General features: G+C 39.8%; 1 protein-coding gene across 1 annotated transcript in view; it reads left to right on the forward strand.

Annotated features, from left to right (window-relative positions):
- The window catches only part of LOC136837857 (DE-cadherin-like), a gene marked incomplete at its 5' end in the record, with an annotated part of 75772 nt that overhangs the window by 5428 nt on the left and 45344 nt on the right, over window positions 1-25000 (forward strand). The window contains 8 exon segments of the mRNA XM_067102743.1: window positions 3996-4118; window positions 4395-4544; window positions 6925-7032; window positions 7840-8005; window positions 8637-8779; window positions 9512-9706; window positions 10314-10454; window positions 11132-11326. Coding sequence (XP_066958844.1) covers window positions 3996-4118; window positions 4395-4544; window positions 6925-7032; window positions 7840-8005; window positions 8637-8779; window positions 9512-9706; window positions 10314-10454; window positions 11132-11326 — 1221 coding nt within the window.

Consider the following 25000-nt stretch of genomic DNA (forward strand, 5'->3'; position numbering starts at 1 on the left):
GTTTTCCATATACTTTTACTTCAGCCTTTCTTAATAATTTCCGTGCTTCCATCTAGCTTCGTTTTCCTTATAGTCTTGTAATTCAGCTTTTCTCAATAATATCCATGCTTTCATCTAGCTTTGTTTTCCATATAGACTTTTACTTCAGCTTTTCTCAATAATTTCCGTGCTTTCATCTAGCTTCGTTTTCCTTATAGACTTTTACGCTAGCCTTTCTTCCTAATTTCCGTGCTTTCATCTAGCTTCATTTTCCTGATAGGCTTATACTTCAGCCTTTCTCAATAATTTCCGTGCTTTCATCTAGCTTTGTTTTCCATATAGACTTTTACTTTAGCCTTTTTTTAATAATCTCCATGCTTTCATTTAGCTTCGTTTTCCTTATAGACTTGCACTTCAGCCTTTCTCAATAATTTCTGTGCTTTTATCTAGCTTTGTTTTCCATATGGACTTTTACTTTAATCTTTCTCAGTAATTTACGTGCTTTTATCTAGCTTCGTTTTCCTTATAGTCTTGTACTTCAGCCTTTCTCAATAATTTCCGTGCTTTCATCAAGCTTTGTTTTCCATATAGACTTTTACTTTAGCCTTTTTTGATAATATATATGCTTTCATCTAGCTTCGTTTTCCTTACAGTCTTGTACTTCAGCCTTTCTCAATAATTTCTGTGCTTTCATTTAGCGTCATTTTCCTTATTGTCTTGTACTTCAGCCTTTCTTAATAATTTCCGTGCTTTCATCTAGCTTTGTTTTCCTTGTAGGCTTGTACTTCAGCCCTTCTCAATAATTTCCGTGCTTTCATCTAGATTTGTTTTCCATATAGAATTTTACTTTAGCCTTTCTCAATCATTTCTGTGCTTTCATCTACCTTCGTTTTCATTAAAGTCTTGTACTTCAGCCTTTCTCGATAATTTCCGTGCTTTCATCTACCTTCGTTTTCCTTATAGTCTTGTACTTCAGCCTTTCTTAATAATTTTTGTGCTTTCATTTAGCTTCGTTTTCTTTATTGCCTGTACTTCCGCCTTTCTTAATGATTTCTGTTCTTTCATCTAGCTTCGTTTTCCCCATAATCTTATACTTCAGCCTTTCTCAATAATTTCCGTGCTTTTATCTAGCTTTGTTTTCCATATAGTCTTTAACTTCAGCCTTTCTTAATAATTTCCATGCTTTTGTCTAGCTTTGTTTTCCTTGTAGACTTGTACTTTAGACTTTCTTCATAATTTTCATGCTGTCATTTAACTTAGTTTTCCTTATATTCTTGTACTTCCGCCTTTCTTAATAATGTGCATACTTTGATTTAGCTTCATTTTCCTTGTATTATTGTACTTCAGCCTTTCTTAATAATTTCCATGCTTTCATCTAGCTTCGTTTTCCTTATTGTCCTGTACTTCTGCCTTTCTTCACAATTTCCATGCTTTCGTCTAGCTTTAGACTTTCTTCATAATTTTCATGCTTTCATTTAGCTTAGTTTTCCTTATATTCTTGTGCTTCCTCCTTTCTTAATAATTTGCGTTCTTTGATTTAGCTTCATTTTCCTTATATTTTTGTACTTCAGCATTTCTTAATAATTTCCATTCCTTCATCTAGCTTTGTTTTCCTTATTGTCTTGTACTTCCCCCTTTCTTCATAAGTTCCATGGTTGCATCTAGCTTCGTTTTCTTACAGTCTTGTACGTCAGCCTTTCACTATAATTTCCTCGCTTCCGTCTAGCTTAGTTTTCTTTATATTCTTGTACTTCAACCTTTCTTAATAATTTCCATGCTTTCATCTAGCTTTGTTTTCCTTTTAGTCGTGTACTTCAACTTTTCACCCATCTTTCATCTAGCTTAGTTTTACTTATAGTTTTGTACTTCAGCCTTTCTCAATAATTTCTGTGCATTCATCTTGCTTCGTTTTCCTTATAGTCTTGTAATTCAGTTTTTTCTCATAATTTTCACGCTTTCGTCTAGCTTCGTTTTCCATACAGTCTTATACTTCAGCCTTTCTTAATAATTTGCATGCTTTCATCTTGTTCCATTTTCCGTATAGTCTTGTACTTCACCCTTTCACTATAATTTCCATGCTTTCATATAGCTTTGTTTTCCTTATAGGCTGTACTTTACCTAGCTTTGTTTTCCTTAGAGTCTTTTACTTCAACCTTTCTCAGTAATTTCCGTGCTTTCATTTAGCTTCGTTTTCCTTGTAGTCTTATGCTTCAGCCTTCTTAATGATTTCTATGCTTTCATTTACCTTCATTTTCCTTACAGACTTTTACTTTAGCCTTCCACTATGATTTCCATGCTTTCTTCCAGCTTCGTTTTCCTTATAGTCTTGTACTTCAGCCTTTCTTAATAATTTCCTTGCTTTCATTTTGCTTTGTTTTCCTTACAGACCTTTACTTTAGCCTTTCTTCATAATTTCCATTCTTTCTTCTAGCTTCATTTTTTTATAGTTTTGTACTTCAGTCTTTCTCAATCATTTCTGTGCTTTCGTCTAGCTTAGTGTTCCTTACAGTCTTGTACATCAGCCTTTCTTCACACTTTTTGTGTTTTCATATAGCTTCGTTTTCCTTTCAGACTTTAATTCAGCCTTTCTTCTTAGTTTCTGTGTTTTCATTTAGCTTCGTTTTCCTTATAGTCTTGTACTTCAGCCTTTCTCAATTATTTCTGTGTTGTTGTCTAGCTTCGTTTTATTTATAGTCTTGTACTTCAGCCTTTCTTCATAGTTTCTTTGCTTTCATTTAGCTTCGTTTTCCTTATAGTCTTGTACTTCAGCCTTTCTCAATAATTTCCGTGCTTTCATCTAGCTTCGTTTTCCTTACAGTCTTATACTTCAGCCTTTCTCAATAATTTCTATGTTGTTATCTACCTTCATTCTCTTTATAGTCTTGTACTTCAGACTTTTTTACATAGTTTTTGTGCTTTCGTTTAGCTCCGTTTTCCTTCTAGTCTTATACTTCAGCCTTTTTCAATAATTTCCGTGCCTTCATCTAGCTTCGTTTTCCTTATAGTCTTGTACTTCAGTCTTTCTCAATAATTTCCGACTAGCTTTTGTCTTCTTCTGTTTTCCATAGTCTTGTCTTCGTCCTTTTTAAATAATTTTCGAATGTCTTATGTTTAGCCTTGATATAATCAATAACAACTAGCAATAAATAAAGTAAAGTAATTAGCATAAACACGGAAAGATGGAGTTGCCGAGCACATACAGCTACCCATATAAGATATTGGAGAATTATATTTGACATTTGCCACGTATGTAGAGATCTAAATTATGATTACGTCGTAGGTGTTCATCTAGTGTGTATTATTTTGTTTTTGCTGTTCAGCTAATGCCGTCAGGAGGTCTGCTTTACTCTCTGGTATTAATCAAAGGTTAACAGAGAATATCATTCTTGTTGTCACTATTCAAACGATTTTTCGAGACTCGGATTTATTTTTGATCGCCAGCAGTTACAGAGAACAAATCCTTATTGAAGTGTCGTCTGACATTAACAAAGGTACTTATAATTGTATCCCTATTTCTCCGGGAGGCAATTTTCTTTTATGACCAATAAGTATCGAGAGATCAATTAGAATAATACAAATAATAATCCTGTTTGTGGAGTTGTGTATTCGTTAATGGAGGGTGGGGTTTACCTCTAGGTGTTGTTCAAGAATGAGTCCACACCACAGTAAACATGTCATAAACGCACGTCAACAACCTAGCGCTTACATATCACAAACAAGTTGAAAACAAGTCAACGACCGTAAATGGAGAACGAATCTTTAGCAAATGCTGGATAACCGTTGGTTACAACTACTAATAAGTCGTTGACTTGTATTCAACCTGTTTGTGACATGTGTGCGATAAGTTATATTTTTATACGTTTTACTGTAGTGTGGAGGCAACCTAAGGGTAACAGATGATGATCTTCGTTTACTGTAAGAAACATAAGGCTGAATGACAGGAGGCTTGTATCTTGTCATTTTTTCGTGGCTATCGATACTTGATAAACAAAATTTCTTTAATGTCTTTTTCTCAGGTATCCGCACTAGACCCGGACTTACCCAAAAGTGTCGACCAAAACATGCTGTATTACCTGTCTCCAATCGAGCTCCACAACTTCACCATAGACAGCAAGACTGGAGACTTGTCGCTGAAAGGAGTGAGTACCTAAGTTTATGGTTATGTTTCCAAACACTTCGTGTCTGCTGTGGGGAGTTTTAATATTTGTAGTAGAGAAGATGTCAGTTTGATGACATTATTTTGAGGGAACAGATGTGAGCACGAATTGTTTTTGTGATGTTAATGCGGTTTTCCCTTTCCGAACTTTCAGCCACAAAAGAGCTAAAGGCAAAAGAGGAAAGAGGTCTCCTCCTTCTTCCTCCATTTTACAATGAGCGAGAGCTGCCTATAAAACCGTGAATTTTTATGCCTTCAGTGCTTGGATCGCGAGTCTGCTAAGAAGGGCATAATGACCTTGTATCCGAGAGCCAACGACGAAGGAGGAAGAGGTCATGATGCTGATCCCGCCATCGTTCATCTGGTCATACAAGATCTCAATGACAACCACCCGCACATACATCTGCCGGTGAGTGCTGTACAGAATCACTTTTCCTTTCTCGAAACTGAGATGAATTTATCTGTTCCGTTGAGATACACATAAACCTCATTTACAAGCATCTCGCATCACACGTATAATACCATTTTCTCCTAATTTAAACACGCACACAAACACACTTCCTTCAGACGTGGAAAATTCTTTGTAAAATGTCCACGGTTTACTCTTTCGGGATGCACTACCTTAATCACACCACAATTCGTGACATTACTCTCACATACAAATGAGAATCAACAGCTCTATTTCTGTTTCCATATCAACATTTGTCGCTCCATCTCCTGGTTTCCATTCACCTAAATAACCGTACTCTTGATCACATTCACTTTCATCTTTCTCCACCTACACATACTTTCATACTCTTTCGCTGAGTCCTGCTGTTTCTCTTCCAAATCTCCATATTCTTTAGAACTTTGAATTTCAAGTCAGTGGCCCTATGGGCTTGTTTCATATGAATAGGATTCATCGTCTGAATAATAATAATAATAATAATAATAATAATAATAATAATAATAATAATAATAATAATAATAATAATAATAATAATAATAATAATAATAATAATAATGCCGTATTCTTTGCAAGCATCAAGCCATTCTGTGGGTCGTGCAAGACTCCTTTTTCTGTCCCGTAGCTTTGTATCCATATCCTGTACTTCCTCTAATTTTCGACATCACTCCATCCATAGATATTAGATATATATAAACCGCAGAGACATATAACATTCTTTCCTAAGACCAGGGTATACACCAAATAAGTCACTCTATCGTTTGCATAATCTAACATTATCTTAACTTTCATCATATAAAACTACATCCTCAGCAATATCACAAACGAATTCTTCTCAGTATTGTATGTGTTTTTCTAGGTCCATGTAGTACGTATATGGTTAGATCCGTTTGATCTCAAACTTCAAATAATTATTTGGCCAAAAGAGCTTCTTCCACACACGCTCTACCCTCTTGAACCTGCAATGCTTCTCCTCTGTCAGTCCCTCTATCATATCCCATGTTCTCAATCAGATCCCTAGCAACGTCTTCCCAAGTATACTAATTAACATAATATCCACTATTATTCCTGAAGCCACCTCTACTTCTTAAAGAATATCTCGAGGAGTAGCTTTTACTCATGTCTGTTTTTTGTAACCTTTCTGCCTTTCTTACATTTTTTTACGAACTTTCGTAAGCCACTCTATTACCTCAGTCTACGGTGTCTATATTTTTCTCCAAAATTTTAATTATAGCCTCATTACTTGCGTAAGTATTCATGAATTAAAACTAATCCCTCCAGCTCTTCTGTTACATTCATATTTGCCTGTCTACTACCCTCCGTTTACAGTGCCTCTTTCATGTCCTCATTTTATCAGCACTGGACTGTATTGAACTCTTCTCAAACAGTAGGCTACCTCTTCATTTGCCAGTTTTTCAAAGATCAGTTTGCTCATTAACCTTTCTCTCAGGATTTACATCCCTAAAGACCAACTTTTTCTCCCTGAAGTATTTGTAATAAAATTGTCATCAGACTTAGATTATTTTTTTTCCAAAGTTTGACATTAACTGTTGTATTCATCTTGTATACTGATGTATGATCAACCCTTACATCCTGCAGCTTCGTATTTATACATCTCGTTGTTACGTTAACTAACTCTTTGCTTTTGCACCTGTTCCTAAACAGCTTTACCGACAAGTTCCTCTGGTGAATCTGTGATTCTCCTGACATAAAATTCTTCTTTCATCGTGAACGTCATAGAAGTGTTCATGTCAGCTTTGCCTTTCATGTGGTTAGATTTGTATAATATTCTTACTCCCTTCTCACCGAACTCACTTTTCTTCACACCTTTCCGTTCCTTCTCAACTAAAACATCTTCCAGTAGACATTCCTCATGTACCTTCAACCACAGGGTTGTAGTGCTGTCAGTGCACGCCAGGTGTTGCACTAAAGGCATTACTGAAGGGTGTTTGCGGCGCCCTTTCTGCAGCTAGCTGCACCCACTTCAGTTTTCAGTTCTCTTTTCTAACTAAAACATCTGGAGGTGCTTATCTTCCTTAATATTTCAAGGCAGTGAAACTTCCTTGGGCGGCAATGTCCAGATATTGCGCTTACAAATGCTGCGATAACTTCCTGTTATAAGATTGTTGACCTTTAATAAGAGATATTTGTATCTGAATGGCAGATATAACACAGAGTAAGTTGTGGTTGTTGCGATGGCTGATTTTCTAGTATATCTGGATCAGGAATTAATGCAAAGCTAAGGAATGTGATAAAATGGTTGGCTTGGGTGAAAAGATGAATAAGTGGTTAGCTCACGTGTAGAGAATGCAGGGGAATAGGGTAACAAAAATTGAGAGTTTAGGAGGAGGAGGAGGAGGAGGAGGAGGAGGAGGAGGAGGAGGAGGAGGAGGAGGAGGAGGAGGAGGAGGAGGAGGAGGAGGAGGTATCAGAACGAATGAGGAAATACCAGGTAAGATAGTTTGGAAGAGGTACTTGAACAGAATGTTTTTGATATCCAGGTAAACAAAGCCTTTTTCGATTTGTACTTCAAGGAACAGCTAATGTTTACGAAGCCTTCAGGTTTATGCTTTCACTGGAGCTTGTACTTGTTTGGGTATCTCATTCATTATAATCATGCCCAACGATATAACTTTATGACTTCAGAAATGACAAAGATCGATCAATAAGTTTTGAATGAATTTGACAAATGAATTATTTTTCCTAAAGATAAGTGTATGAATTTATGGCAAATGAATGTAGCTAGAAGCTTTGAAAATATTATTCCTGTATAACTACCAAAGCAAAAACTGTTTCCAAGTCCTATTACAGAAAACTTACCAACCTCTTATATACAGTATGTCTCCTTATGCCGCTTCTCCTTGTATTTTAATAATTTACTTACATTTTTATTTGTCTGTTTATTTGCTTGTTAATTTATCTGTTTTCTAATAACTAATCTCCTCTTTCTGTATTTTCCTTTACCTTCTGTTACTTCTTTCGAATGAACACCATATTCTTTGGAAGCCTGAATTTCTAGTCAGTGGCCCCTGTGGTGGGCTTGTTCCATATGAATGCGTTCATCTTCTGAATAATAATAATAATAATAATAATAATAATAATAATAATAATAATAATAATAATAATAATAATAATAATAATAATGAGTAAAATGAAACAGAAATTCTCCTCAACGACAGCGTTAGAAAACTCTGTGAACTAGATTGTACAGATTGCATTTGACCCTATTAACAAATTTACTTGTTTTCATCCACTGCAGGAGAACGGTTACGCCAAAATCATGGAAAACTTGTACCCTGAAGGTGTCGAATCCATAGTCATTAAGCTTGACGATGTTGATGGCGGTGACCATGGCTGTCCTTGCACCATGGAGTTTGACCCAGGGACTCCAGCTTATTGGTTGGAGAAGTTCGGTCTCGAGATTGGTGGGTAAGTGTGGCATTCGTCTCCTGATGATAAATATTTCATAGCGAAGAGTTGGGTCGACGTTTCAACAGTTCGCTAAAGATGGAACGGCGTCTTTATATGAAACGTCTAAGTTTTATGAATTAATGAAAAACGAAATAATGTGATATGAAACCTATAGGTTTCATAAAGTAGTTATGGATTTATTCCTGTTTGTTATTTCAACAAAGTTGGTGATTTTGTTACATTTCAGTTGAAGTTAGTATAATTGTTTTACTCCAGAAGTCACAATTATAATAACAATAATCATTAACTCTTCTTGTGATCCGTGACCCTAGCACTGGTCTAAAAAGAGAGGGGAATAAAAGAAAAGGCTTCTAATCACCTCGATTCTCTCTCTCTCTCTCTCTCTCTCTCTCTCTCTCTCTCTCTCTCTCTCTCTCTCTCTCTCTCTCTGTGAAAAACACACAAACCTTGTTTACCTGAAGTTCCTTGCTCTCTCGACGTAAGCTCTGTTTGAGCAGGCTGCTCTAAATGATCACATATTCATTGGGATGTTTTGAAAACGACGAGGTTTACTCGAAATACAGAGATAGAATGAAGTGAATCTATAATGCTGATGTGTATATAACAAGTGTTTACTCTTTCCAGAGGAAGGTTACCTTTCCCGTGGCGTCCCATTTCCAGATCAGACGGGGCGGAGGGGCATCCGTCTCCTCACCCTAGAGGTCGGCGACGAGAACGATTCTCCAATGTCCGACGGGAGGAGCGAGATTGAGGTCTACAATTACCAGGTACAGTTAACTTTTGTGTTGTATTTATTATGTCTGCTTCTGCTAGAGACTTGTCTCTTTTAGACAGAGTGGTTCGTGATGATGGTAGGTTTCTGTTTCCTAATATCAGCAGTTATGACTTGGAGCATCGGCGGGTGGTCTCTTGTTTGTCAACTTTCCATAAGATATATTCTAACAGAGATCTTTCACATTCTCAATTGATCCCTGATCCGCTTTATCTGCCGAAGGCAACCAGATTCGCTGGACAGCAGCATCAATATCCAGTAAATGTGCCTCACTGTCGAACTTCTCAGTTCCAGAGTCCTTTATTCCTCACACCGTTGACTATGGAACAGTCTCCCTGAGGATGTCGTGTAATAGTTCAGGCAAAGATGCAGTGCACTACTACCCCAGTGCTATTCTCCTTTCATTTTAATACATCTTTATCTATTTATTAATTTATTAATTTATTTTTTCTTTGTAATAAGTGAGATTTCTTTCTGTACTTCCATTTACCTTCTCTTATTTCTTCCTAATATTCTTTGGATGCTGGAATTTCAAGTCAGTGACCCATATGGGTTTATTCCATATGAATAGGGTTCATCTTCTGAATGATAATGATAATTATGGTTGCGAGGCTAAATGGACACAAGGAAGATTGATTACTGGATAATGGAAGACTACTTGACTCCAACACGTCTCTTCCAAAATAATAAGAAGTTTGTGTAAAACTGTTCGTCCTCGTCATTCTAGGGTCAATTCCCATCGACGGTCATCGGAGCTGTTTACATGACGGATCTGGATGACTTCGATCTGGATGACAAGATATTCGAGGTGGATGAAACGACCTCGTCCAATGTTGCTAACTACTTCAAAGTGGACAGGAAGAGCGGCAACATCACGATGTTTAAGGGAACACCTGCCGGATTGCACTTTCTCAGGGTGAAGGTAAGCCCGTTAAACCTTTCAAGGTATTCTCTCTTATCCTCTCTTATTCTCTCTTCCCCAAGTCTGGACTATATTACACGTATCGTCAAAACTTTCTCTCCTGCAAACCTTAAAACTTTCCCAGATATTCTCTCTTATTCTCTCTCATTCCCTTTTATTTAATGCTGGACCTTAGCAAATTTTATCCTCAAAACTCTCTCTCCTGCAAACCTTAAAACTTTCCCAGATATTCTCTCTTATTTTCTCTTATTCTCTTCCCAAGTCTGGACCATATTATACGTATCATCAAAACCTTCCCTTCTACAATGCTCAACAAACCATAATGTCGCCTAAAAGCGTGTGTGCGTGTGGACATGTTAATATTCTTATCAAATTATTTTAAGGAATTTACAAATCCTTCTCTACTGCAACTGGCCTTCCTGTCGCCCTAAAGCTCGTGTATATGGACATGTTAAAATGCTTATTAAATTATCTAAAAAAATTAACAAAACCTCTCCTGCAGCGGGCCTTCACGTCCCCCTAAAGCTTGTGTATGCGGACATAATATTCTCATCACATATTACCTTTAGAAATTTACTCTGACATCCTCCTAATTTACCGTGAATAGGTGTACGACATGTTACGTGTGGAGGCAGCTATAGGCGAAGTCAGCATCAGTGTAGTTGACCTCAATTTTAGCTCCGTTATGAACTCGGGGTCACTCACACTTGCCGATGTCAAGTCTGAACAAATGCTCAGGACAAATAAGGTGAAACATCTGCTGGCTGTTTTTGTGACGATTTTCACGTCCCGTAATATTTACCTAATATGAAATAAAGATTAATTTTTAAGCAAACATCATAAATACACATCATTGATAGAATGTATATTTACTTATGAAGACATAATTCATATATGACCCTAATAATCTATAGAGTAATGGTTTTGCACAAATTATTTGCCAATGAAATGCCTTTGAAATCTTATTGCAAAGTTGGCAATGCAATAGTATTATTGTAATAATGAGTAAATACAGATTGTTATTTGTAATGTAAGTAATTATTTCTTACTTGAAATGCTCTGCTATGGTGAAAGGCATCTCCTAGATTATAATAAACTTGATCCTCTCATTAGGAAATGTATGAGGTACACAAACTATTTTTTTCTGATCGTAGCGGTTGAGCTGCCTGAACTGAATAAGTCGTATTATCAATTTAATGTATATGCGTGAAAGATCTAAATTATAATAAATTTGATCTCTCATTAAGGATTTTATGAGGTACAGAAAGCGTTTCATTTTTCTGAGCGTATCTTGAGATCTGTCTGAATTGAATAAGTCTCATTCTTATTAATTTAATGTACGTACGTGGAACTTATAATTTATAAACATTTACCTAACTGCATTTGTGAACCAAAAGGATCCCAGAACTCCCCCGTCTCAAACAGGCATCAGGTGGGGAGACGTTGTACGAGCGCCTGAAGGAAGAGATCGCCAGGATTCACGAAATTCCTCCGAAAAACGTCGACGTCTTCAACATGCAAGACGTCGAAGGTGGAGTTCAAATCCGGTACAACTGCCATGGGTCGCCTTATTACACTGCCGAGAGGCTGGATGGGCTCTTCATGAGAAATAGGCTGCAGGTGAACAGGATTTTCGTGATTGTTGATTTGGATAGGTTAACACAATGGTATGCATTTATATATATATATATATATATATATATATATATATATATATATATATATATATATATATATATATATATATATATATATATATATATATATATATATATATATATATATATATATGTTGTTTACAAGAATTCAGGGACACTTCAGAATATCATTGTTCGTAACTCCCAAAACAAATTAATGGCTGTATTTACACGATTCCTTGTGCTGGATGTAGTAATAAATACCTTGGTCAAACTGGTAAAGAACTAGATTATCGTCTAAAACAGCATCGTTATATAGTTCGAACAGGCCAATTGACAAGTGCTTTATTTGTACATATGAACGATTTTAACCATTGTATAGACTGGAAAAATTCATCTGAGATAATTTTTTGTAACCACATTGTTAAGAGAAATATAATTGAATCTGCCTTTATTAAGCATTTTAACAATCAACTTATGAATATTAGTTCGGGTCTTTTTAAATTAGATAGTTACCTTGTTCATAAAATTGTAGGGAAGTACAATGCTACCTTTTAGCAATAGCCTGTTCTAACTGTAGTTTCAGTTCTTAAGTATTTTTAAAGTATTTTTTGTTTGGTATGTGACAATTTGACTTCAAACTAGTGATTGCATTCAGTAATGGTGTTTAGCTTGTTGGTGGCTTTGATCTTTGTTTTGTAATGCATTCTTGTTTATGTCTAACTTTATTTATTTTACTCTGTACCCGAAGAAGTGTACGCAATATACGAAAGCGCTTGGTACCTGGTCTTTAATTTTCACCTTTCATGTATCGTATATATATATACATACATATATATATATATATATATATATATATATATATATATATATATATTTTTACGTTTTTCCGTGGTTTTAGTTTGAAATATGCGCTGTGAGACAGGTAGCAACAATTTACGTTAATTTAGCCTTGTGATTCTGACTTTGTGGGTACGGGAAAACGTAAAAAAAGAGGAAAACAAAGGAGAATTTCATATGAGCTTAGGGCTCTTGTTACTGAGGGAAATATTACGTAAAACACGTGGGCAAATTTAAAGGAGTGTATTTACATAAATGATATCAGTACGGGAAAGAGGAACTCAAGTAGATTACTATCCTGAAGGAGATTCCTACGGGATTGAATGAAACTGGGGATTCCAGACACAGTCCGAGAAGCTTCCACGAAATAGGATCCTCTGAAATGAGAGATATGCACATTACACGCCAGTAATGAAAATAGACAAAAGAATAATGAATTCGAAGCTGCACTGAGGGTGCCAAAGGAGTAATAAAGAATTAATACTGCCGATGCAAGAGGCGCACGGACATTAGACAAGGGAGATTTCTGGCTTTCTCTTTAAGAAAATATTACGAGACAAAAGCGTGACTGAAATGGGGCTCTTCCAGGGCACTTTACCTTAGCAGATTTTCCGAGGGCGTGTAGAAGGCGGTCCGTGGATGACTTGCGATTTCCGAGGACGAGTTTCTTCCACGTGGTGAGATGCAAGGGCTTCCGTAAAGGGGCAAGGCGATGGGGACTCCTCGAAACTCCAAGCAATGGCGTGTGGGCTCGAGGAATACGGTTGAAGGGCACGAGGAGAAGTATACTTTGGGAAGGGCCACGTGGTTAGGATGCAAGGGCATCTGATGGGGCCAGGTGTTGAGGACGTCTTCACAAGTTCACTCCATATCTTCCAGCCAGCGTGTGTGTCGAGACCTCGTGGGCTTTTGCCTTTATCCTCCTATGGGGCAGGGGTGCGCCCAACACAGATGCTTTGACTCATTGCACCTGCTGCCCGCAGGGGAGGTTTTGGCCTGTAGGAGAAACACCCAAGCCAGATTACTTTTGCCTCGAAAGAAAGATCTTTATCAAAAATGGGAGCGCCTTTAATCTTTTAAACCCTTGTTTTTAAGTCGATAGACAGATGGTCTATCGATCGGCCGGCTGGCAGTAAATGAACAACCAACAACAACAAAGGAGGGGGGGGAGGTAATTTGCTAGCGAATTCTTGCTAATCATAATACCTCCCCATACAAGATGATGTACATACCTCCTTCGGGTGTGTACATCGATATTCAAGAATGAGCGGCAAATGCTTTACGTTACTCTACATTCTGCCTTGCAATGAACTTTACTCCTAAGGGTTTTATGAAGCTGAGACATTACTTTTAATAACACATTGGGACAATTTTCGTTAACAGAACGCAAAGTGATTTAAACACTTGCAAAAGAATAATTACTTTAGATTTGGTTACCCACTGTAACTTTATAATGTGACTCGAACAATTGTGAATTATAGGACCACGTATATGAGGCTATGGCCAACAAATGAAAAGAAAGGTTATTGTTCAAGAATTAAAATACACGGTTACTTAATTTTAGATAAAATGCATGCGGTTAGTACAATCTGCCTTGAAGAGGCTGTGTAAATTAAAAACAGCGTTTACTTTTGTAAATGACATCCCCTTTACGCGATACTGTAATGACTATACATATTCGCATTGATAATTTATCTTCGTTTTAACGCACTTTCAGCTTCGTTCAGCGAGCTGAGGGATGACCCACACGGATTTTGACAGCTGTATGCGGGCGAGAGTATTCGCGAGGTTTTAATTCGCTAACCTTAAACTACGCTAATTTTATCGTCTACTGCCTACTCAATGTTATGACGGGGCGAGCAGACAAAAGATGTGGGGTAGGACAAACAGAGATCTTGGAAGGAATGGAAGGGGAAAAGGGATAATAATAACAAAAGGAAAATTACCAAGACGTTACGAATGAAAACTTGACCGCATATGAAAGGCGGGACACGTCCCTCAGAGCTTACAAAAGGGGCATTTAAATCACAAGGGCAAGAGTCTATGACTCGCGATTTTTTAAAATTAAAGATAAATAAATGACTAAAGAAGGTAAATGATATTGGCAGAAGAGCTAAGGGAAAAAGAGTGAGGGTTTTATTGTGTTAGGCGGGAATTTGTTTTCCTTTGCCTATAAATTACGGCCCGGACTATCACTTCAGTCCCAGGGCGAGAAAGTGCACCCGAAGGGCGCGACTCCTTCAGGAGGGGCTGACACGCACGCCCGGTGCCAAGGTGTGGGCGCAAGGGCGTGCCACTTCTCACTCTGTTATTCTTAATGACTTGTACATTGTGTGGGGAATGGTATCCCGTATTTAATTGCCTCTTGTGGGGATAATTTAAGGGAAGATTAAATAGAAGGTGATAAGAGATAGCAGTTCCTGAGGAACGGAGGAAGATAGAGGAGGGCCTGACATCCCCTTCTGGATTAGGGGTGCCAAGACCTTCGAAAAATGAAATGGTGGCACAGGTGCCAGGGGAGCTCTAGAGCTCTTTGTAAACTACCTGGAAATTCCCACGCCCGTGGTAATTTCGCCTCGAGCCTTTCTTAATGGGACAGTCGTCCTCGGCCGGGGAAGCGGAGGGCCCGCGACCGGAGGGCGGCACGGAGTACCACCTGGGCCTGCTGATGCGACAGCTGACGCAGGAGTGTTCCGTGCGGGTTCTACCATGATCCGTCGCGGCTCTTGTAGTTCATCGGCCAAGTGAGATATGGCAGAATCCTGACTTGCAACTGCGTCGGCGACGGGCTGAGGCAGAGAGGAGGCGGTCGGGGGTGGCGTGAGCGGCTCGCAGGTAACGTTGACCAGCTCAGGCACGGGTTGCGAGGCCGCACCTGCAGGTGAGCTTCCGCGGTGGTCGGGAGGAACCGTCTCTCTGACCGACGCTGGTAGCGGTGCCAGGCCGGGGGAAGAGAGGGGGTCCTGAGTTGGATCCCGTGAATGGAGATCGGCGTAGCGCTCTGGCGCTGGCACTAGGGCAGAGTCAGGCGCTATCAGAGGTTTCTTGGGCTCGTCGGTCAGGACGGACGAAGCTTGGCCCTGCTCGGGGCATGCAAGTGGCACCGGCAGGAATTTGGCATCTCCTGAAGGGAGATTTGATTGGGGCCCTGGCACTAGCACTGAGGCATGGCCGGGCACTGGAATTGGATCGGGAACCGATCGAGGGGGCCACTGTACATCGTACTCAGGTGGCACTGGTGGGGACTGCACGTCCTCCTGGTACCCAGGGGGCGCCAGTCTTGACTGAGGGAGAAGCGGGGGAGGATTACTCGCGCCCGCTGGATGATTCGGGGAATGTGGACCCCTAGATTGTCGTGATTTCGGTGGGGACTGAAAGTCCTGTCCCAGGATGACGTCATAGCCTCCGGGGAGATGGCTTGCTACTGCAAGATTGCAAATTTTGGATTGGTGAGGTCTTGTGACTCTCAATTGGACCGTAGGGAGTATCATTTTAAATTGATTTATTCCCTCGATCGTGACGAGTTTTCGTCTATTGACGATAGCTCCGTAGGGAACTCTGTCCCTTCGGATGAGGGAGATTTGTGCGCCCGAGTCCTCAAATGCAGTGACTCGGCGCGCGGGCTGGCTACCTCGTGGAGGGGCCACGTATACAGGCCCTTCGGCGGGAGGGCCTAATGACTGGGGATCTGTGACGGCCAAGGCGACGGTGGGAGTATTTACTTTATTATTGCGTGGGCATTTTGCCCATGCGGGAGAATGGCCATAGACCTTGCACGCCGTGCAAAAGGTCTGGCTAAAGTCTTTCCGCGCTGCCCCTGTGGAGGGCGCAGGCGAGTTATTTGTCGGTTTTCCAGGAGAGAGAGAGCCGGTTTCTTGTTCCGGCACTGTTCGGAGGAATGCCCGTTTTCTTGCAATAATGGCAAGTTAGGGGCTTGCCCGAGTTCCCATTTTTGTGGGAATTTGAACCTCCGAGGAGGGACGGGGGATTTATCTTCCGCCCCATGGATCCTTCTTGAGGGTGGTGGGTTTCCCACATATCTGCTATTCGGCAACACTCGGTGAGTGTTGCTGGGGCTTTTTCCACTATATGGGTGGCGAGGGCAGGAGGGGCGTAGCGCAGGAAATGCTCGAATTTAAACCGCTCGAGTACCTCGGCGGTGTTAGTGGCTCCTTCGGAATCGAGCCATTTTGTCAACGCCCGCTCGAATGGTACGCCCAATCGGACCAAGTCTGGCCTGCTTCTCTGGGCTGCTCTCTCCAACGTCTCTCCACCGCTCGGGGGTAATCTCGTACGCCTTCGAACTGCTTGGCGACGGCTTCCCAGTTTCCCGATCATCTGCGGGAAGGGCGTGGTAGGCAACGAGGGCCTTTCCGCCCAGGAATTTAGTGAGAACAAGGGAGAGTTCCGCGGGGGAGAGATCGCAGCACTCCAGGACTCGTTCGGCCCTTTCAAGCCATACTTCAGGCTCGGACTCCGTCCATTTTGGCATGAACGAGTGAGCTTGGCTGAGGGCACTCATTCCCGCGGCAGGGGGCGGGGGGGTGGCGTGCTGTCGTTCTAGCACCTGGAGCTCATGGGCGCGTTCTCTCTCTCTCTCCTCACGTTCTCTCTCCCTCTCTGCACGTTCTTTTTCCTCCCGTTGTTCTTGAGCGATTCGTTCTCTCTCCTCTCGTTGTTCTTGGGCAATTCGTTCCCTCTCTCTCTCTGCGTTCTTTATCCTTCTCTGCACGTTCTTTTTCCTCCCGTTGTTCTTGAGCGTTCGTTCTCTCTCCTCTCGTTGTTCTTGGGCAATTCGTTCCCTCTCTCTCTGCGTTCTTTATCCTTCTCCTGCTCTTGGGCAATTCTTGCCCTCTCTCTCCCTCACGTTCTCTCTCTCTCCTCACGTTCTCTTGCTCTCTCCGCCTTGGCATCGTCCACTCGCTCTTGAACCCATGCTCTCAGATCTTGCCCCGATAGTCCCATGTCCTTCCCAGCGGACATGTAGAATTTGAAATCCTCGTTTTGTTTGGCTCTGGTATTAGCCATCTTGAAATAATGGTTATATGATATGTCTGAAAAGACTCAGGTTGTCTGAAAAGACTCAATTGCAGGAATCTGAAACACTCAATGGTTCAGACTGCAGGAGAATGGATCTGTCTGAATAAGACAGGTGATTAGTAAGTCTGAGGAGACTTTTTGTTAAAATTTGATATGTCTTGGAAAGACGTGGTTGTTCTTGGCGAACGAATTTTTAATATGTGTCTCGGAAGACGTAGTTGGATTTTGTCACGCTCGGACTTGGCCGGCTGTAGCGTGAAGTTAAGGAGTTGTTCTAACGAACTAGAATGATCAGTCCCGTAAGGGCTTAGATGTGTGTGAACTACACTATATAATGTCTCAAAAGGACTTAATTTTGGGTTCCCGCAGGAATGAGAAATTCTCGCCACGTCGACGTAGAATTTTTTGTATGAGTCTCTGAGGACTGGAATTTGGAGAAATTCTCGCCACGTGCGACGTAAATTTTAGGAGTCTCTGAGGACTGGAGTTTGGAGAAATTCTCGCCACGTCGACGTACGTAGAATTTTAGGAGTCTCTGAGGACTGGAATTTGGAGTAATTCTCGCCACGTGCGACGTAGAATTTTAGGAGTCTCTAAGGACTGGAATTTGGAAATTCTCGCCACGTGCGACGTAGAATTTTAGGAGTCTCTGAGGACTGGAATTTGGAGAAATTCTCGCCACGTGCGACGTAGAATTTTAGGAGTCACTTAGGACTTGGAATTTGTGGAATTTGGAGGAATTCTGGTGCGACGTAGAATTTTAGGAGTCACTTAGGACTTGGAATTTGTGGAATTTGGAGGAATTCTCGCCACGTGCGACGTAGAATTTTAGGAGTCACTTAGGACTTGAATTACGATTCGTCCCTTAGGACTTAGAAATTACTAACGGGAAACCCAAAGAAAAATGTATGCTGGGAAATGAATGGGGAAGAAAAAAAATGCTACACACGCGGGCATGGGCGGGGGTGGGGGTGCAGGTCGTCTGGCCAACACCGGAGTTATTTTTAGATTCTGTGTGAATGAACCAGTATATTTATACCGTCTGGGATTCGGGAATTTCCCAGTCGTCTGAGAGGATAACAGTACAATGGCCTAGTAATTTTCCCTATAAGCGGAGTTTAAATTTCGCTTTCCTAACACCTAACTCGAATTCTAACTACACTGAGAGAATTTCAGCAATGCAAGCTGACTTCGTCGTGTCCCACGTGGGAATTTATTCGCGCCTAAATAACAGTTCGCTAATTCGAAATGTGAAGTAAGAGTTATCACAGAGGAATTTCTTTTAACACAGCACTATTCCTCGAAGCAAAAATATGGTAAAGATTTTAACACAGAGGAATTTCGCACTATTCCTCGAAGCAAAGGATGGTTAGCACTGGTTATTTCCTAACTACCTATCCTGAAAGGCATGCATTAACGAATCTAATACGGCAGTTCTTTTCTCTCAGTGATTACATGCGTCCCTATTTCTAATTCCTAGGAACAGTCACGATTGTAAAAAGGTTTTGCTAAGATTAACACATTACTTACGTGGAATTTTCTGGATCTGTGTGCTGGTTTTACACAAAAGGTTCGTAATTGTCTCGTACCCAGCTTAGCTTGCTAATAGCTGATCTGGCAAGTTGCAAATGCAATAAAGCAACACTAGGGGAACTGCAACTGCAAAACGAGATCCTGGCAAGGTCGCCATTTTTACGTTTTTCCGTGGTTTTAGTTTGAAATATGCTCTGTGAGACAGGTAGCAACAATTTACGGTAATTTAGCCTTGTGATTCTGACTTTGTGGGTACGGGAAAACGTAAAAAGAGGAAAACAAAGGAGAATTTCATATGAGCATAGGGCTCTTGTTACTGAGGGAAATATTACGTAAAACACGTGGGCAAATTTAAAGGAGTGTATTTACATAAATGATATCAGTACGGGAAAGAGGAACTCAAGTAGATTACTATCCTGAAGGAGATTCCTACTGGATTGAATGAAACTGGGGGATTCCAGACACAGTCCGAGAAGCTTCCACGAAATAGGATCCCTCTGAAATGAGAGATATGCACATTACACGCCAGTAATGAAAATAGACAAAAGAATAATGAATTCGAAGCTGCACTGAGGGTGCCAAAGGAGTAATAAAGAATTAATACTGCCGATGCAAGAAGCGCACGGACATTAGACAAGGGAGATTTCTGGCTTTCTCTTTAAGAAAATATTACGAGACAAAAGCGTGACTGAAATGGGGCTCTTCCAGGGCACTTTACCTTAGCAGATTTTCCGAGGGCGTGTAGAAGGCGGTCCGTGGATGACTTGCGATTTCCGAGGACGAGTTTCTTCCACGTGGTGAGATGCAAGGGCTTCCGTAAAGGGGCAAGGCGATGGGGACTCCTCGAAACTCCAAGCAATGGCGTGTGGGCTCGAGGAATACGGTTGAAGGGCACGAGGAGAAGTATACTTTGGGAAGGGCCACGTGGTTAGGGATGCAAGGGCATCGGTGGGGCCAGGTGTTGAGGACGTCTTCACAAGTTCACTCCATATCTTCCAGCCCGCGTGTGTGTCGAGACCTCGTGGGCTTTTGCCTTTATCCCCTCCTATGGGACAGGGGTGCGCCCAACACAGATGCTTTGACTCATTGCACCTGCTGCCCGCAGGGAGGTTTTGGCCTGTAGGAGAAACACCCAAGCCAGATTACTTTTGCCTCGAAGGAAAGATCTTTATCAAAAATGGGAGCGCCTTTAATCTTTTAACCCTTGTTTTTAAGTCGATAGACAGATGGTCTATCGATCGGCCGGCTGGCAGTAAATGAACAACCAACAACAACAAAACAAAGGAGGGGGAGGTAATTTGCTAGCGAATTCTTGCTAATCATAATAATATATATATATATATATATATATATATATATATATATATATATATATATATATATATATATATATATACATATATATATATATATATATATATATATATATATATATATATATATATATATATGACTGTTCATATGGAATATTCACATACAGTTTGATGTGCACAATGTTTTACATAATCATTTATCACATCACTTTCCAGGTTTCGAAAGCCCTTGGCCTTGACATCGTCATGGTGGACATAAACGCCTGTCTCTATGAGTCTAAGTCCCCTTGCGGTGGGCGATAGTTGCCAACACAGCGTGCGACCAAACCTCACTGCTCCTCTGGTCGTTGCGAGCAGCACTGCCACTATGGTATTGTCGACATTGTTGACGTAAAACACATGCGACTGCAAGAGCTCTAAACCCCTGCCCTCCGTTTGCTTCACTGGCTTCTGCTACAACGGAGGGACTTGTGAGGGTCATCAACAACACCCTTAAGTGCCAGTGTATAGACGACCACAATTATGGACCTCGCTGTGAACTCAAGAACGCAAGGTTCGAGAAGAGCTTCGCCTGGTACGAACCCTTGAAAGTGTGTGACAATTCGACTTTTTCCATATCATTCATATCGAATAGCCATAGCGGCATTCTCATTTATATGGGGCCAATCGTGGAGTTACCTTGGGAGGACTATCCCAAGGACTTCATGTACGTGTTTCTCAGGAACTGGGTCCTGGTGACTTACATCGACCTAGGATCAGGGACCGAAAAGATCTCGATCCCTGTCGAGAAAAACAGCAACCGAATCTTCCAGCTCATTGTCGCCTGGAAGGAGAAGGAAATGACATTTGAAGTGGTTGACTGCGGATTCAATTCGACCGATGGTGCTGGTGATCAGTGCAAGACTTCTGTCCCCTATCCAGATATATCCATGTACCCCAGCTTCCTCCTCAACGTCCAAGGCCCCCTTCAGGTTGGGGGCTTGGTACCCATGCCCAGTTTTGCCTCCTTATCTGCGTCCTATAGGTGGAACTTGATACCTCCAAAAGTTGCTGCTTTCTCAGGATGTGTCTTGGAAATCCGTCACAATGATTTTCTTTACGATCTGAATGCCACAGATTATGGCTCTGGGCCAGTACAATCGTGTGGTGCCCCCAGACCTCAAGGTTGTCCTAGAAACAGCACTCCATCATCATAATCCTAGTCAGTCTCTTTTGCTTTTAGGTAAGTGTATCTGTTTTCTGTATTGTACTGTATTGTATTTTTGTTTATATATTTATGCTCTGAAAGATAAATACTTTACGTGTTTCCATGCTTAGTATGGCAAGTAGGACCGCTGTACTTTATTGCATTACTACTAGGGATCTGATTTACAGTGCAATCTCTGCTGACTGTTGCAGTTATTCATTTAATATTTGCTGGAAAGATCGCGTCCAAAATGTCAGTCATAGTACCCTTATTATGATTTATTATCACAAACATATTTTCAGTGCAAGAGATACCTATTAATTTTATCAATTTTGAAATAGCCTTATTGTTGTGGGCATAGTAGTCACCTGTAGAACAAGGATTTGGTTTTGGAGTGACGACATTCAAGTTGGGTTTTCTCGTTTTCTCATTGACATAGCTGTACAATTCTGAACCCAAAATATTGTAATTGGAATTCAAGAGCCAAAGACAAAGTTGTTCAGTGGATAATTGCATATATCATCTATGTTTTCAAAGTCGATAAAAGGTCATTAGCATAATTACTTCATTTAATAGAAAGTCAAAAGTTAAGTCTACGCTTTCGTGAAGGTCCACTGGAATAAAGACAGAGAATGCAAGAGCATTTGTGAACTAAATTGTCCCAATAAATCTGTTACAGTTTCAGTCTTTAGTACCTGGAAACCCCTTTTCATAATGATGAGGCCTGTTTTAATACAATAGGCTTAAAAAGCATGTGAAAATTCGAACCTCATATATAAACAATAAGAACTGAATTTTTTACCTGAATTAATAACAGGCATTAAACTGACAAGTTGAAGATGAATGACAGAAGAAAAAGTTAGTGATGTTCTTCTACTGGTTTATAATTCATTTTGTGTTTTAACAAATTTTCCCTTTTCAATTCTTAGTACAGAAATAAATCAAATTTGTGGCCGACTTGTTCTCTCCGTCATAACTAGGTAATATCTCTAAAATATTCCGAACCATTAAAGTCATAATACTTTTGGAAGAAACAAAATGAGAGAAAGCTGGGAAAAGTGTCTATTTGAACTTTAGGCACCTACTTATCACTGACCAATCCTATAATTACATAATGTACGAGGATTGCTCCAAAGGCATCCGACAGTAGCTGCAAGGATTTCCCTTTCTCGCCCATATCTAAACTGAGAAAAAAGCATTTTACATAATTTAGAAACTAAACCTACCGTGCTCAGGAAATGTTACAGAAAAATTTCGATAGTATCTCTGTAAGAAACTCCCTTTGTTTCTAAATATTCTGACAGCTTCCTGTTGATTGCTGGTTTCGAAAATGTTTGCAAAGCTTCGTACTAAATGCCTTTGTGTTATGTTCTATATTTCGTATACGGGTGCACTTTAGGCAGTACAAAAGGGTGTTTGCAGAGGCCCCCTTCCCCAGCTGCAAAAATTGTTTAGCATTTTACTCTACCTTCATTCGAGCTTCCTTCCTTCCATCTTCTGTCCTACTTTTCTGATTATTACTCTTAGTGCAACTGTGGGGTTTTCTCCCAATTCCACCTTCAGATCCTTCCACTTCATCTCAATTGTTTACAGCCTTTTGGAGGGAGCGGGAAAGACAGCTGTGCAGTCTCGGAGGAGGGCCATGATATCGAATGTACCATAAGGATCGCTCACGCCTTAAACTAGATAACAACTGTTAGATAATTAGCGTCCAGGTGTTAAGTTGGTGGGCAGGACTGAACTCCCTCGCGGGCAGGATGTTGCCGACCCCTGACTTACTTGATCTCTTCATCTTGCTGTCCAACCACTCCAACTCTCTTTTCACTGTGCACTGAATGGCTGAAAGTGCCCACCCAGAGATTGGCTTGACCACCTACATTCCATTAAATCAAATCCTAAAGTCTTCCTTTTCTTCTGTGCAGTTTTAGTTTTACTGATCGTAAGTCTGGCAAGGCGAGGGAGGAAGACCGTCTCCTCCCCGAACCTGGATCGGGAGCTGGTGAAGGAGACGATGGAGGGCACGAATCTGGAGGCCTTCGGGGAGAAGGACGTCACCCATTTCGGCCTCAAGTTTCTCCAGGTCACTCCTGATGGACATATATATATATATATATATATATATATATATATATATATATATATATATATATATATATATATATATATATATATATATATATATACACACACACATATATATATGTGTGTGTGTATGTATGTATGTGTGCGTGTGTATGTGCGTGTTTTTGTGAATGTATGTAATGAGATATTTGTAATACAAAATAATATACTTGTCTTCTGAGATGTACCTGTGTCAAACCAAGCTTTTTATTTGTTACTTACCTCAGAGTATATATACATGCACATACACACACACACACACACACACACACACATATATATATATATATATATATATATATATATATATATATATATATATATATATATATATATATATATATTGTCACGAAGTGATCAAGCACCTGGTTATTACACAAATAATAAGACCAAAAAGTTACCTCACTTCGACCAGATACTTGAAACCTCATAACAAAATATTAAGACTGATCCCATGAAACTTACTTATCACTTGAGAAAATCAATCTAGCTTTATCAAATTATGGGTGAGGTAACAACTAACAAGCTATAAACAGACTAGTGGAAAATAGGCATCACTTCAACAAATGCTATAACTGTTTCCCTGGTTCTCTTTCACCTAGATAAGTCTCAGGTGAACAAACAGACATATCACTTACCTTGTACACATTCATTAATTTCTCTAATTACTAGTTGTCAAAATGAAACGCTGTGCTTTTAAAACTTTAAACAGACAAATTTATTTCTAAGTTCAAAAGTTATATGCAGAGTTCACAATCTCAAAAAGATTTACTGTTATCTGACAACAGTGTAAAATTTAAGTATTTCTTAATCAAGTTTAATTCACAAAACTTTAATTTTTTAAGAAAGCAGTTTGGTTAAGTAAGATTCAAACCATTAACTATCACTCAAGTTTTAAACATATACCTGATTAACTTAACTCAACACAAGTGTTCACCAAAATATTACTGACTGGAATCCATATATGTATTCTCTGAAATCTCAATAATAAGTATGCACTAACAAAATGCTAAGTAATCACCAGCACAAAACTTTGTAAAACACTAATTATAAAATTAGAGTAATATGATGACAGACATATAAGAACGAAATATGCAAAAATGGAAATATACCAACAGCCATTTCACTAAGACAAAAATATGTGTAAAGATTATATCAATCTTTCAAAAGATTATCTTCACTTTTAAAAAAAGTTAAACTTACGTCTTTCTAAGACTTTCTCAAAGACAACACTGCCAAGTCAAAATGACATACACAATGGTATATAATTAGCAGCAAGACACATTAGAACTCACTATAAGAGATATTATCCACCTCTTATCAAAATAATTCTCTTTTACCTAGAACATCACTTTAACTCTTAACATAATAAAAACCAGTAAACATCACTTTACCTTTATAACTGGTACACCATTATACTCTTTACACAATGCTTGTACAATATGAATGCCTTAGATCACTCTTACAAAATGTATACACTTCTTGGGTAAGTTTAACAAAACTTTTACAAACAAGAAAGCAGCCAGTATAACATCACACCCTTATACATGAATGGTATGATTAGAGAGAGAGAGAGAGAGAGAGAGAGACCTATTGCCAGCAGCCCTTGTTCCTAACTAACTCT

The sequence above is a fragment of the Macrobrachium rosenbergii genome, unplaced genomic scaffold (assembly GCF_040412425.1).
Source record: "Macrobrachium rosenbergii isolate ZJJX-2024 unplaced genomic scaffold, ASM4041242v1 13875, whole genome shotgun sequence".
NCBI lineage: Eukaryota > Metazoa > Arthropoda > Malacostraca > Decapoda > Palaemonidae > Macrobrachium > Macrobrachium rosenbergii.